Raw genomic sequence first — 16,107 nt, 5'->3', positions numbered from 1 at the left:
AACATAGGATACAACTTGGCCGGAGAGAACAGGAACTTCACAGATCTGTAATAGAACCAGTATTGGCCTCTCCACATGGAGGAACATGGAGGAACAACTTGACAGCAGTTGATGAGCAGTATGCCACTGAGACCCTAAAAGCCTGGTACACGCTACTAATTTTTTTTCCTTCAACCCAGCGGGCTGAACAAAAAAAAAACTGACAGCTCAGGAGGAACCGCTGTACTAAGTATCTGATGTTAGTATAGCAATCTGTGTATTGTGTTCTGACAGGGGAGATGCCCCCCCCCCCCCACCAGAACACTCTGGTCAGCGGTCTTGGCCATCAGCTGAGAAGCCTGATTGGTAGACATTTTTCGATCTTGCCCCATTCAGCCGGCTTCTGTCAGACTGGCTGCCGTGCACACGCGCCAAATGTCTGCTGGTTTCCATTGAACTGGCCGATGCCGGTGTAGGGGGGCAAAGCAATCAATATACACTTATTGCGATTTTGTTTACCAAAAACATGTAGCAGAATACATTTTGCCCTAAATTTATGATGAAATTTTAGTTTTTTGGATATTTTTTATGACAGAAATGAGAATATATTGGGGGTTTTTTTTTCAAAATTTCCAGTCTTATTTTCTTTATAGCGCAAAAAGTGAAAAGCGCACAGGTGATCAAATACCACCAAAAGAAAGCTCTATTTGTGAGAAAGAACACAAATTTCGTTTGGGTACAGCATTGCATGACAGCGCAATTACCAGTTGAAATAGTGCAGCGCCGAATAGCAATAAAAAGCCTTGTCAGGAAGGGGGGTAAATCCTCAGGAGGGCAAGTGGTTAATAAGTAAGTATTACCCCTGTAATAAATAAAATATTAAATCAAATAAATAAAAGAAAGTTGCAATACTAATAAGCTGTGATAATAGTAAACTAAAAGACTAAAAACATTTTTTCAATACTACATCCTTGTCAAAACCATCATTTAATTTTGGTAAATGACAAGGGATGATTTTCACTTTACCAAGAAACATTTTCTATTCTGCTCCTTCAAATTTCAAAATTAGAGCGCTACCTTTTTTTCTATTTTCTATAAACAATAAAAGACCAAACATTTTGAAAAAAAACTATATTTTTTACTTTCGGTTATAAAAAATATATAGTAAACTCAAGGTCAGTCATAAATTTAGGCCAAAATGTATTCTGCTCCATGTTTTTGGTAAAAAAAATCCCAATAAGTGTATATTGATTGCTTTGTGTGAAAGTTATAGCGTCTACAAACTATGGTATAGATAATGGAATTTACACCATTTTGTGCTATACAGCGCTGCGCTACTTTAACTGGTAATTGCGCGGTCATGCAATGCTGTACCCAAACAAAATTTATGTTCTTTATTTCACACAAATAGAGCTTTCTTCTGGTGGTATTTTATCACCTGTGCGCTTTTCATTTTTTTCCGCTATAAACAAAATAAGACTGGAAATTTTGAAAAAAAAAACCAATATTTTCTCATTTCTGTCATAAAGAATATCAAAAAAACTCAAATTTCATCATAAATTTAGGGCAAAATGTATGCTGCTACATGTTTTTGGTAAAAAAATCCCAATAAGTGTATATTGATTGCTTTGTGTGAAAGTTATAGCGTCTACAAACTATGGTACAGATAATGGAATTTATACAGCTTTACTTTCTGACTGCCCAACACATTTCTTGAGCTGCTAAAATACCAGGACAGTACAAAGACCCCCAAATGACCCCTTTTCGTAAAGTAGACACCCTAAGCTATCTGCTGAGAGGAATATTGAGTCCATGAAAGATTTATTTTTTTCCACAAGTTTTTGGAATATGACAAAAAATGTTGTCACTTAAATGATATATTGCTCACACAAGCCATGGGTATATGTGGAATTACACCACAAAATACATTCTGCTACTTCAACAGAGTATGGGGATACCACATGTATGAGACTTTTTAGGAGCCTAGCCACATACAGGAGCCTGAAATCCAATGACTACTTTGAAAGCCTGAAGGTGCGTAACTTCCTCATTTCACTTCTTCACTACCTATCACATTTTCGGAGGCCATGAAATGCCAGGATAGCACCAACCCCACCCAATGACTTTTTGGAAAGCAGACACCCCAAGGAATTTGATAAGAAACATAATGAGTATTTTGCAGATCTAATTTTTTCTCGCAAGGTTTTTAAATATATATATATAAAAAAAAGAAAAAATATGTTTTTGCGTTCTTTCTTCATTTTCCAAAAACTTGATGCAACGGACAAAATCTGCAAAATACTCACCATGCTTCTTATCAGATAACTTGGGGTGCCTACTTTCCAAAAAGGGGTCATTTGGGGGGGGGGGGTTTGTGCTATCTTGGCATTTCAAGGCCTCGGATAAATTGTGATAGGTAGTCAGGAAGTGTAATGAGGAAATAAAGCCCTTTACAAGCCAGAAGGTGCTTATTGGATTTTGGGGTCCTGTAGTTGGCTAAACTGTGGTACCCCCATACTCGGGAGAAGTAGCAGAATGTATTTTAGGAAGTAATTCCACATATATCCATGGCATGTGTGAGCAATAAATCATTTAAGTAACAATTCTGTGTAAAAAAAAAACATTTTTTTTGTTATTTTTCAAAAACTTGTGGTAAAAAAATAAATTACACTATTGACTCAACATGCCTCTCAGCAAATAATTTGGGGTGTCTACTTTCCAAAAAAGGGTCATTTGGGGTGGGTGGGGGCCTTTTATGCCCAGCATAAGACGTTTATGCCACACATGACTCACTCTTCTAACCACCTGAAGACCAAGCCTTTTCTAACACTTTTTGTTCAAAACTGATGAAAAAAAAATATTTTTTGCTAGGAAATTACTTTGAACCCCCAAACATTATATATTTTTTAAAGCAGACACCCTAGTGAATAAAATGGTGGGTGCTGCAATTTTTTATGTCACATTGTACTCGTGCAGCGATTTTACAAACGCACATTTTTAAAAAAAAAAACACTTTTTTAACTTTTAACGCACAAAAACACAATATATTTATAAAATAAATAGATACCAAATATGACATACTTTAACCATTAGCCGCCCGGCCAATGGCCGTTTGGCGGCTTCAAAAGTGCTTCAGCATTCTGGGTGCACGCCATTTGGTGTGCTCCCGCACATGCGCAATTTGCGCTAATGCAGAGCCGCGCAGCGGCGCGATCTGTCACCGGCCGTGTACCTCGGACACGGCCGATGACAGATCTGAGTACCGGCCCCCGTTGCTGGTACCATGTGACCTGCTGTGACCAATCACAGCAGGTCACATGACAGTTGTATACAATGGATGGCTTCATTCATGATGCCATCCATTGTATACTAGTGCCTAGCTGTGAATGGTCACAGCTAATCACATGCACATGTCATGTGATTAGCTGTGACCAAATCACAGCTAAGCACAAAAAAAAAACCTGAATGAATCGATTTAATTCAGGTAAATGCTTGCTTATAGCAAAGTAATTCTTTGCTATAAGCAAATTGTGTAAAAAAAAAAAAAAATACTGATCACTTCCCCAAAGTAGTACAATGTTACTATGGTAACATTGTACTACTTTGGTCATAGTAAAATATGAAAAAAAAATCTTAAAAAAAAATAAAAAAATGTAATAAAAAATAAAAAATAATAAAAAAATAAAAATAAATAAAAAAATATATATATATTTTTTTTTTTCATACTGTCACCAGTCAGTGTCCCTGTTCACCGCCATGCCAGTTATATGATGACGCTGTACTGCACTGGTGACAGTATGTAAAAAAAAAAATAGTGAAAATAATTTTTGTTAATTTTTTCATTTTCCGAAAAATTATGACAAAAAAAATACAACTTCAAAAAACTCGCCATGCCTCTTATGAAGTACGTCAAACTGTCCACTCTGCAAAAAGGGGTCATTTGGGGATATCTGTACTATTCTGACATTCTTGGACCTCAAGAAATTAGATTGGCTGTCAGTACTTCAGGATTGATCAAGTTTCAGATCTATACCATAGTTTGTGAACTCTATAACTTTCCTACAAACTAAATAATACATCCTAATTTGGGTTATTTTCACCAAAGACATGTAGCAGAATACATCTCGGCCTAAATTTATGAAGAACAATTATTTATTTGTAAACTTTTATAACAGAAACAAAGAAAAACGTGGGGTTTTTTTTCAAAATTTTTGGTCTTTTTTTGTTAATTTAGCAAAAAATAAAAACCCCAGCGGTGATTAAATACCACCAAAAGAAAGCTCTAGTTGTGTGAAGAAAATGATAAAATTTTACTTTGGGTACAGTGTTGTATGACCGCGCAATTGTCATTCAAAGTGTGAGAGCGCTGAAACGTGAAAAATGGCCTGGGCAGGAAGGTGTAAAATTGCACGGTATTGAAATGGTTAAAACTGGGCATGTCCCCTGCAATGGCAATAAACTGCATACATTTTTAATATCCATAGGCAACACTTTAAAAGCCTTTGCAAGCTACCATTTTAGATTTACAGAGGAGTTCTAGTGCTAGAATTACTGCCCTTGATCTGACATTCGCGGCGATACCTCACATGCATGGCGCAACCGCTGTTTACATACTGGCACAGGGTCAGGTGCATAAGCGCAAGGGGATGAGGGTGGTTTTTTTTTAAGTAATTTTGATTTTTTTAATTATTTTTACACTGTACCTTTCATTTTTTTTTATCACTTTTAATGCTATCACAGGGAATGCAAATATCCGCTATAACTTCAATGGGCATTGTCATATATTCTTTTTTGAGAAATCTGGGGTCTATCAGACTCTGGATATCTCCTCTGCCCTTTCATTATCTACTCAAACTAAAATCAGTGTGATCAGATGCTTTCCCAATTTACAAATGGCGCTGTTTATATCCTGCGAAACTGAAGTGATGAAATGCTTGTAGCTTCTGATTTCTTAGACTATAGAGATGATTGGCACCACTCTGGTCTCCAATCAGCTCTATGGTCAGCTGGCAGAAACACCGGCTGCATTCTCAGGTTCCCCTGATGGCACGGGACTGCCCAAGAAGGCTGTGGACGGTAGAGGGGGAGCATCATCTCCCGCTGCTTGTAAAAGCAATCCTGCAGCTAATTAGCCACTAGGATTGCTTTTACATGAAAGCCCATTGCCGGCTTAAATGATACCAGGATGATGCCTGCAGCTGTAGGCATCATCCTGGTATAACCATTCAAAGTCCAGTGATGTACCAGTACGTCGCTGGTCCTTGTTGGGTATATATGCTATGTTCTATTTTTTTGTATGCAACCTGTGGACTAAATGCAAAAAAGAGAAGAAGTCTCTACCAGAAAAATTGTGTAGTATGCCCACCATTAGAATATAGTGCCCTGCATCCACTCACTTCTAATGGTGGGCACACATTAGGCCGCACGCTGCCACATGCGCCAGTTCCAAGATTGTACAAATGTCTAAATAGTGGCACGCTTGAATAAAAATTGTCCACGTATAAGTGGTACCCCATATGGAAAAAGGATGACACCAAGTCCCAAACTATCTTGCACTGCATCCCATGTAGTCTGGGCATCCAGGGGGCTCCACGTGACTATCTTTTCCCTCGTAAATCCGAAACTTATATGTATAGCCTGTTGTCCTCTCTCAGGTCTTCTACATCTTGACCCCATATCTGGCACGCTTGCAGGGGAGAAATATTTTGAATGCAAGGCAGCCAGAAAAATTAATGAGGGACTCATCAACGCAGATTTTTTGCTGGGGAGTATAGACATTTGCAAATTTTTGGTTAAGGAGATTTACAAGGGGCCGAATTTTGTGGAGCCCGTCAAATTCAGGGTCAGCCTGAGGACGACAGAGTGTATTGAAGTTGAAATGCATAAAACACATTATACTCTCATATCTATGCCTGGCCATGGCAGCAGAGAACACAGGATATGATGAATCGGGTATGCGGACCAATACAACCGCAATTCATTTTTTTTAGTAATGCCAATGTTGAGGGTTAGGCCCAAAATAACCCTTTAAATTCAGAAACTGTAATGGGTTTCCATGCGAATCGTCTGGCAAGGTTTGAGTTTGGGTTGGCAGCGATAAATTGTTGTGCATATAAATTGCATTGATCCACAATCAATGCATACAGATCTTCTGTGAAAAACAGCTCCACTAAATCAAGGGGAGTAAACATTTTCTGTTTCCATCTGAATTCCAGGTTGGGCAGTGAATGAGGGAAGTACGGGTGCTCCAGAATTTGTGGGCTGCCAATTGGGATTTGCAAGCATATCTGGAAGGATACTAAGGGCTCTACAGGCCTGTGTGCGAATTCTTGGTGGTTGCGGGACAATACTTGTGCTCGCCACCACACCAGCTTGTACTGCACTTATGGGACTCGCCACGTCACCAAGTAATACTGCAGCGCTGGTATGTGAAAGACCAGGATGTACTAGGCCGCTGGTGCTCGCTAATTCACCGAAAGGTAGAGCGGCACTGGTACTGGCACTCTGCTGCATATGAGAGTCATCATGCGATTATAACATCTCATCAACCTGGGAACGGGGTCGGGTAAACCTGACCTTAGCAGGGACCTCTTCTCCATCGTCCGAGCTATCTGTCAAGGTACCGCTACTGTCTGCAGGTTCGTATTCTGAGGCGGATTGTGTCAGTGAGTCTTCCCCTTCACTCTCATCTGACATGCTGAGAATCCTGTAGGCCTCTTCACTAGTGTACCTTTGGTTTGACATTTTAGCCACTAAATTTATAGGTACCTAGTGCAACTCACGGGAAAAAGAGCACCTGGCTGTCAGGGACTGCTTGAATTGCTACAAAAAAAATTACCAGCTAGTGCTAACAGAGATCAGGCCTGATTCTGCGAACACTGCGGTTTTGTGTGTAATATGTATCAAGTGACAGTGACCTATTGACACTGCATTTGCTGGGGGAGAAGGGGGGGGGTAAGCGTAGGGGCTAAACACAGGTGCTGGCAGCTGCCGGGGCTGATCCCGCTAATGATGCTTTTTTTGGGGACACTATACTAATGTGAACGTTGGCATAGTACTCATCTGATCAAAGATATTGATCCGTTCAGACACTATACTAGCAATGGAGGTTTATTGTATATGTGAGCATCTTCCTGGCAACCAAGGGGTTAAATGTGATTACTGGTGAACTGACGGGCAATCTGACGCTATCTGGGAGGGGCGCTAACTGAGGCTGAAGCTATCTGAAGTCGCAGGTGACACTAATACAGTGGTCAGCAAAAAAACTGGACACTGTACTAATGACACTGGTGACAGGGCAGTGAAGGGGTTAACTGAAGGGGGGGGGGGGCGATCAAGCGGTTAAATATGTCATAAAGTGTTCTGTGTGCAAGTGTGCTGCTTGTACTCACTGTGTCTTCTTTTTTCTCTCTCTGGGATGGAAAGTGCCCAGAGAGAAATTTCATCACAGCACAGCACAGTGGCTACATGGTTAGCACTTCCGCCTGGCAGTAATAGGGTCATTGGTTTGAATCCCAACCATGGCACCACCTGCCTGGAGTTTGCTTGTTCTCTCTGTGCCTGTTTGGGTTTCCTTCAGATACTCCAGTTTCCTTCCACACACTGTACCAGTATTTCTCCTACAGGGCGGCTGGAAAGCGGCTAAAGTGGAGCTTCACTCTCTCAATCAACACTGATAATTTCTATTTCTTACACTGCTAGCATTAATAAATAGATAAGAAAGTATATCATATTTACTTGTTTTAGACTTTTTTTTTTACCATTTATTCATTTGCTTCTAGGTTTCCAGGGCTTGGCAAATGATGTCATACATCACAGGAGTCTTAATGAGAGGAGGTGTGGCTTTGCCAGCTAAGCACGCCCTCCTGCCTACATGCCTGGGCTAAGAGCAAATGGAATCCAAGAAGTAAATGCAACATGAATAATCTGCCCTTTCTCAGTCAAATAAGGCATGGAGGCATGGATGGATGGGGGAGTTTGCTTTGAATATTAAAAATAAATAAATAGCATTTTTGGTTGAGAGAGAGAGGGAGAGAGAGAGAGGGGGAGAAAAGGGGAGAGAGAGAGGGGGGGAGGAAGAGAGAGGGGGGGAGAAGAGAGAGGAGAAAGAAAGGAAAAAGAGAGAGAGAGAGGAGAGAGAAAGGAAGAGAGAGACACAGCCGGTGACAGATCGTGCTGCTGTGGGGCCGTGTGAGCAGCTTTTACTGATGGGATGTCATATGACGCCCAGTCAGAAGGAGGCGTGTCCTACCCGGCTGTCAATCTGCTATAGACTGGGCGGGAAGGTGTTAATACTTGGTATAAAATACTTTGTTGGTAATGACAGATTCAAGATGCCTCCTGTATGGAGAAACAAATTGCTTGCATTGCTCAGGTGTGATTTTGGCCGATTCTTCCACACAAACAGTCTTCAAATATTGAAGGTTCCGTAGGTCTCTTCTATGAACTCTGATCTTTAGTTTTTTCCATAGGTTTTCTATTGGATACAAGTCAGGTGATTGGCTGGGCCATTCTAGCAGCTTTATTTTCTTTCTATGAAACCCTTGGCTTTGTGTTTGGGATCATTGTCATGCTGAAATGTCCTCCCTCGTTTCATCTTCATCATCCTGGTAGATGGCAGCAGATTTTTATCAAGAATGTCTTGGTACATTTTTCCATCCATCCTTCCTTCAATGAAAACGTTTGCCAGTACCGTATGCTGAAAAACAGACCCACACCACGATGTTCCCACCTCCATGCTTCACTATTGGTATGGTGTTTTTGGGGAGGTGTGCAGTGGCATTTGACCTCCAAACATGGTGTGTATTATGGCATCCAAAGAGTTAAATTTTGGTCTCATCTGACTAGATTATATTTTCCCAGTATTTCACAGGCTTGTCTAAATGTTATGCATTAAACTTTAAACGAGCTTCAACATGCTTTTTCTTCAGCAATGAAGTCTTGCGTGGTGACGTGCATACAGACCATGGCGGTGCATTACTTATTGTTTTCTTTGAAACAATTGGACCTGCTAATTCCAGGTCTTTCTGAAGCTCTCCACAAGTGATCCTTGGCTCTTGGACAACTCTTCTGACAATTCTTTTCATTCGTCTGTGAGAAATTTTGCGAGAAGCACCTGGTTGTGGCCGGCTTGTGGTGAAATGATGTTCTTTCCACTTCTGGATTATGGCCCCAACAGGGCTCACTGGAACATTCAGATTTCAGTTTAGAAATACTTTTGCCAAAACCATCAGTATGCAATAATGAGGTTGCAAAGGTCTTGAAACAGCTCTTTGCTTTTACCCTTTTACCCATCATGAGATGTTTCTTGTGTAACACCTTGGTAATGAGATCCTTTTTTATCAGTTGAGACTCAACCAGTTGATATTACTTTGCTCTGACAAGGGGCAGGATTGCTTTCTAATTACTGATAGATTTCAGCTGGTGTCTTGGCTTTCCATGCCTTTTTTGCACCTCCCTTTCTTCATGTGGTCAGTACTTTTTCCTGTGTCATTCCATTTTATTACACAGTCAGGTCCATAAATATTGGGACATCGACACAATTCTAACATTTTTGGCTCTATACACCACCACAATGGATTTGAGGGTATTTACATCTAAATCAGGTGAACGGTGTAGGAATTACAACAGTTTGCATATGTGCCTCCCACTTGTTAAGGGACCAAAAGTAATGGGACAGAATAATAATCATAAATCAAACTTTCACTTTTTAATACTTGGTTGCAAATCCTTTGCAGTCAATTACAGCCTGAAGTCTGGAACGCATAGACATCACCAGACGCTGGGTTTCATCCCTGGTGATGCTCTGCCAGGCCTCTACTGCAACTGTCTTCAGTTCCTGCTTGTTCTTGGATCATTTTCCCTTCAGTTTTGTCCTCAGCAAGTGAAATGCATGCTCAATCGGATTCAGGTCAGGTGATGGACTTGGCCATTGCAGAACATTCCACTTCTTTCCCTTAAAAAACTCTTTGGTTGCTTTTGCAGTATGCTTTGGGTCATTGTCCATCTGCACTGTGATGCGGCGTCCAATGAGTTGTGAAGCATTTGGCTGAATATGAGCAGATAATATTCCCGAAACACTTCAGAATTCATCCGGCTGCTTTTGTCAGCAGTCAAATCATCAATAAATACAAGAGAACCAGTTCCATTGGCAGCCATACATGCCCACGCCATGACACTACCACCACCATGCTTCACTGATGAGGTGGTATGCTTAGGATCATGAGCAGTTCCTTTCCTTCTCCATACTCTTCTCTTCCCATCACTCTGGTACAAGTTGATTCCAAATGCAAATAGCACACTTGAAATGAACTGTGGACCTTTTATCTGCTCATTGTAATTGGGATAATGAGGGAATAACACACACCTGGCCATGGAACAGCTGAGAAGCCAATTGTCCTATTACTTTTGGTCCCTTAACAAGTGGGAGGCACATATGTAAACTGTTGTAATTCCTACACCTGATTTGGATGTAAATACCCTCAAATTAAAGCGGTCAGTCTGCAGTTAAAGCACATCTTGTTCGTTTCATTTCAAATCCATTGTGGTGGTGTATAGAGCCAAAAATGTTAAAATTGTGTCCATGTCCCAATATTTATGGACCTGACTGTATGTTAATTTCTGAATGTATTTGTTTTGTTTTCTTTGTATGTATGGATTGAATGGGTTGTTACCAGCATGTGGTAAACATTTCATGTCAATAGCACCTTTAGAAATATTTTAACCTAGAAAAATGGTGACGTGTTCAATACTTTTTACCCGCTGTACATTTTGTAAGAAATTAAGGAGTGTAGTATTTGTTGGTTAGCAATGTGGTAAACAAGCAGAAGTTGTGACATTTGTATGACTTATGTCTTAGTGCAAAGCAAAAAGTCCCCCCTCCCCCATCTGAACATTTCCATCTTCCTCTCACTTCTCATTTTCTGTTCAGCTGCCAAATGCAAAGAGAAGAAAGCCTTTGTTAGATTGCAGCTTAAGGACTCTCTCTCTCTCTGCCCCCAGTTTGAAGCACCAATGCTGCCCTATGGGAAGAAGGGTAGTAAGCCACATGCTCCCCAATATCTGGAAGTACTGGACGGTTCACTTCTGGAGGCCACATGGTGTGCTGAGGGAGTATTAGTATGTGCAATTGGAGTGGGGGCAAGTCATGGATGGGCAAAACACGGGTCCACCTCAAGCTCATTAATAAAGCAGGGGCTATTTCCAACCTACTGAAAGCAATATACGAAAAATTAGGTGTTAAGCCTGGTACTCACGGCCGAATGTTGGGCGGCATCGGCTGGTTCAATAGAAACCGGCAGACATTTGGTCCGTGTGTACGGCAGAAGCCGGCTGAATGGGGCAAGACCGAAAAAGGTCTACCGATCAGCGTTCTCAGCCGATGGCCAAGACCGCTGACCAGAGTGTTCTGGTGTGGGGGGGCATCTCCCCTGTCAGAATACAATACACAGATTGCTATACTTGCTATACTAACATCAGATACTTAGTACAGCGGCTCCTCCAGAGCTGTCAGTTTTTTTTTTGTTCAGCCCGCTGGGTTGAACGAAACAAAATTAGTAGTGTGTACCAGGCTTTAAGGGTCTCAGTGGCATACTGCTCATCAACTGCTGTCAATTTATTCCTCCATGTGGAGAGGCCAATACTGGTTCTATTACAGATCTGTGAAGTCGCTGTTTTCTCCGGCCAAGTTGTATCCTATGTTGAGCCATGATGAAGGAGGAGTAGTTTTGTCCCTGAACTGTGTTGGTTGTTTTTCTATGATTTTATCTTGGACTCTTTTATCTGCTTTTGGTTGGTGCTCCGTCCTGTATTTAATTCTTTAAGCTTCTGTTGGGTGGCCATGGAGGAAAGCCTTCATATGTGGGAGCCACCTTGCCAGAGTATTGAGCTTATTTGAAGATTTCCTTTATCTGACTACACATGCAAGTCTTACATTTCCCAATGCCTCTTTGAGTATGTAGTTCTGTAGTCCAAGGTATTTGTATGACGTATGAAGGGGCCCTGTGCACATTCATTACTAGATCCCTGTGTTAAAGAATATCTAACCAAAAGAACAAAAATGTAATATATTGCAGATTACCAGAACTTCAACATGTTGGCTGCATTAGTTTTCTTTTTTGGGCTAAGAACATTTTCAGTGTTCATGCCCTTGTCTTGTGCACTAAACTGAAACCTCAATGTTATCAGCTTTCTGTGATCTAAAAAAAAATCAGTCTGTAAAACAATTTTTCCTATTTCTTCACTTCCTCTTCCTTTAAAATAAAATACATTCACACCATACAGCAGTGACAACATATCCTCTGCTGTCCAGTTATCACACCCTGGAAGGAGCGATGAGACTCTTCGCCTTGATCAGTCTGTCCTTTCTAGGTAAGTGCTACAACTGGATACATTTAATGTTGGAACTTATTATTACTAGCGTGTGTGTGTGGGCAGGGGCGGACTGACCATTTGGGAACTCAGGCACTGCCCGAGGGCCCGGGGTCAGTAGGGGGCCCCATGAGATGCCCCTGGTACCTTTCATAGGCTTTTTTGGGTGTGGTTTGAGTGTGGGCAAGGACACAGGGACCCCATGATCTCCTATTGCCCGGGGGCCCCATGAGTTGTCAGTCTGCCCGTGCGTGTGTGTCAGTGTGTATACTGGAGATATCATGATTGGCAGAATAGTTTGCAGCAATAATAAGAAATAATAAGAAGCTGTAATGTCTGCAAGTTTCCCATCTTCCCAGAAGTGTGACCTGCCACAAGTGCAATACAACCTACAGCCTCAAAATGTTTATCTATCCCTCTTGGATTGTAAACTCCACTGAGCCGGGCCCTCTGATTCCTCCTGTATTCCATTGTATTGTAATTGTACTGTCTGCCCTTGTGTTGTAAAGCACTGTGTAAACTGTTGGCGCTGTATACAGTAAATCCTGTATAATATTCATCATTTATCAAAGAATTATATTGAATAGGTAAAGTTTCAGTATTTTATTTTTCTGAAATAAATATGTATTTATAAAAGGGAAATGATGAAGGAATAAATCAATCCTGCCTGGGCAAAGCACAGATTCACACTAAGCCTGGGTTCACACTGATGTGGTGCGGAATTTGCAGCGGTTTCTGTGCGAATTTCGCACCGCAGCAAAATCGCACCCCGTTCATGCGAACTGTTGCGGGTGTGTATGCTAAGTTAACAACACCCTGAAATAGATTCGCAAGGCCTACCTCATGGGGGATGGATGTATATAGGTACGTGACATCCAATTAAATGCATAAGTATGTGGGTTCCCAACTACAGGGCAGGAGCAGGGGCAGACTGAACATTCGAGCACTCGGGCACTGCCCGAGGGCCCGGGGTCAGTAGGGGGCCCCATGAGATGCCCCTGGTACCTTAAATTGGCTTTTTCATAGGCTTTTTTGGGTGTGGGCAAGGACACAGGGGCCCCATGATCCCCTATTGCTCGGGGGCCCCATGAGTTGTCAGTCTGCCCCTGGGAAGAAGCATATCTAAAAGGTGTATACCGTCTCTGATATACGACGGTAGGTTTTGGGCCAGTGGTTGTAAAAAAATAAGTTTTCATTTATTGAGAAACCACTGGAGATGCTGTCCATAGCTGCCACAATGGGGCGGCCAGGTGGATTGTGTAAATCCTTATGTATTTTCGGGAGGCGGTAAAAGTAGGGGGGTCTGGTAAAAATCCTTTCTCAAAAAAGAAGCCTCCATGTTCGTATTAATGTTATTCTCCAATGCTGAATTAATAAGGACCGTGGCTTCATTGGAAAAAGATGGTAAAGGGTTGTAGTTTGGTCAATGATGTCACTAATATCCTTGCCACTTCCCTTTTTATAGCTGATGACAGCTCCGAGAGTATTGTCAGAATCGTGCATATGAGGTTTTTATTTCACTGAGTTGCTGGGGGTCTGTCATCATGATTGATGATGGATTTACAACAAGGGACATTTTGAGGATATATATATATATATTTTAAATAAAGGACTTTTGGGTGTCTTTATTTCTAGGTTACATTTTTTTTTTGAACGAGTAGGGGTACTATGTTACCCTTACTAACAAATGTGGAGGAGGGTATCTAGGAGCTACCTTATTTTTAAGGGGGCTGCAAGATTCTGGTAAGCCCCTGCCAGCAGACCCACACAACCACTGGCCAGTGAGTACAAGGTGCTTTGAAGGGGCAAGGGGTCCCACCTAGCAAGACATTCCCCATGTTGAGGGCATGTGGCATGGTATGGTTCACCCCAACCCCCCCCCCCCCCCCCTTCCCTTTTCATAGCCAGCCAGGCTGCATGCTTGGTCTTTTCAATTAGTCTTTTTTAGGGAGTCCTCACACTTTTTTGGCATGGATTCCCCTAACATTCTTACCAGACCAGGATTTTTTCAATTCTTGCTGTAGGATGTACTACGGAAAAAGTGATGTTTCCAAAGATAACAATACAGTTTAAAATGCCAGAAAATTAAATTACATTGCTGATGCACCAATATTTTGGGGGACCTTTGTAGAAGTCTGTTAGTTTTTTTTAAATAATTGCCAGACAGGAAATGTCACTTGCTGGTAATTCAAAACCATGTTTCCTTTGTAAATGTTGGCACTTTAAAAAAAGATCACTGTTCCCGACCAAATAGAAATTTTACTATATTTGTATTTTGCACTGGTACATGTTCCCCAGGCAATGCCCCCACCCCCTCCCCCATGCAGTGTTATTGACAACCTTTTGCCTATTGGCTCTGAAAAGTGGCATTTTTGATTTGAAAGATATGACTCTCATTGATTTCAATGGGGTTCGGGTTTCACATCCAAACTTCTTTGAAGTTCACTGAACCCTGTTTGAGGAGAACCCAGGCAGTATGGCTCATCCCTAGTGTGTAGGAGCATTAACAATTAATTATTTAATCATATTTAAGAATCCTAATAGTCACTATTATTATTATTATTATACAGTATTTTAAATAGCACCAATAGTTTGCTCAGTGCTTTACAAAGTAAAGGGAGACAATACAGCAGCAATACAGTTCAATACAAGAGGGAAAGGAGGGCCCTGATCCTTGGAGCTTACAATCTAAGAGGGAGGGGCTAGTGGTACAAAAGGTGATAACTGTGGGGAATGGACTGGTAGGAGGAATAGAAGATTCCTGAAGGCAGGATAGGCTTCCCTGAAGAGATAGGTTTTCAGAGATTGCCTAAAAGTGGGCAGAGTAGGCGATAGCCTGATAGATTGAGGTAGAGAGTTCCATAAAATTGGGGAGGCTCTGGAGAAGTCCTGGAGATGAGCATGGAAGGAGGAGACAAGGGAGCTTGTGAGCAGGAGGTTGTGGGAGGTGCGGAGAGGACGGTTTTGGTGATATTTGGAGACAAGATTGGTGATGTAATTTGGGGCAGAGTTATAAATAGCTTTATATGTTATTGTTAATGTTTTGAATTTTATTCGTTGGGCAATGGGAAGCCAGTGGAGGGATTGGCAGAGAGGGGTGGAGGACAATGAGTGGAGGCCAGTGGAGGGATTGGCAGAGAGGGGTGGAGGACACTGAGTGGAGGCCAGTGGAGGGATTGGCAGAGAGGGGTGGAGTACACTGAGTGGAGGCCAGTGGAGGGATTGGCAGAGAGGGATGGAGGACACTGAGTGGAGGCCAGTGGAGGGATTGGCAGAGAGGGATGGCAGATATGGAACGGTTAGTACGGTGGATGAGTCTGGCAGCAGCATTCATGATAGACTGAAGAGGGGATAGCCTGCGATGAGATCGGCCAATGAGGAGGGAGTTACAATAGTCAAGGCGAGAGATAACCTGGGAGTGAATACGTTTCTTAGTAGTTTCAGAGGTTAGGAACAGACGTATCTTGGAGATGTTGCGGAGGTGAAGTGTACAAGATTTGGATAGTGATTGGGTTTGGGTCTGAAAGGTCACACCTAGTACCCTGGCACGAGGGGAGGGACTGATGGTCGTATTATTGATCTAGATGGAGAAGTCAGGGGAGGGGAATGGGCTGGAGGGAATAGTATGAGATCAGTTTTAGAAAGATTGAGCTTGAGGAAGTGGAGTGACATCCATGCCGATATGTCGCTTAGTAGGTTAGTAATGCGAGAGGAGACTGAAGGGGTGAGGTGAGGGGTAGAAAGATAGATTTGTGTGTC

At 41.9% G+C, this 16,107-nt stretch overlaps 1 protein-coding gene across 1 annotated transcript in view; it reads left to right on the top strand.

Moving 5' to 3' along the window:
* Positions 1 to 12,262: 12,262 nt before the first annotated feature.
* LOC149436676 (uncharacterized) overlaps positions 12,263 to 16,107 on the top strand; it is a 54,022-nt gene continuing 50,177 nt past the window's right edge. Inside the window, exon 1 of the mRNA XM_089661604.1 lies at positions 12,263 to 12,348. Within this exon, the coding sequence (XP_089517730.1) occupies positions 12,312 to 12,348 (37 nt within the window). The 5' untranslated portion in view covers positions 12,263 to 12,311. The remainder of the gene's footprint in view (positions 12,349 to 16,107) is intronic.

The sequence above is a fragment of the Staurois parvus genome, unplaced genomic scaffold (genome assembly GCF_062004578.1).
Source record: "Staurois parvus isolate SC_StPar_1 unplaced genomic scaffold, SC_StPar_1.0 ptg001352l, whole genome shotgun sequence".
Lineage (NCBI taxonomy): Eukaryota > Metazoa > Chordata > Amphibia > Anura > Ranidae > Staurois > Staurois parvus.
The sequence above is the reverse complement of the archived record's forward strand: the minus strand, read 5'-3'. Positions and strand labels throughout refer to the sequence as shown.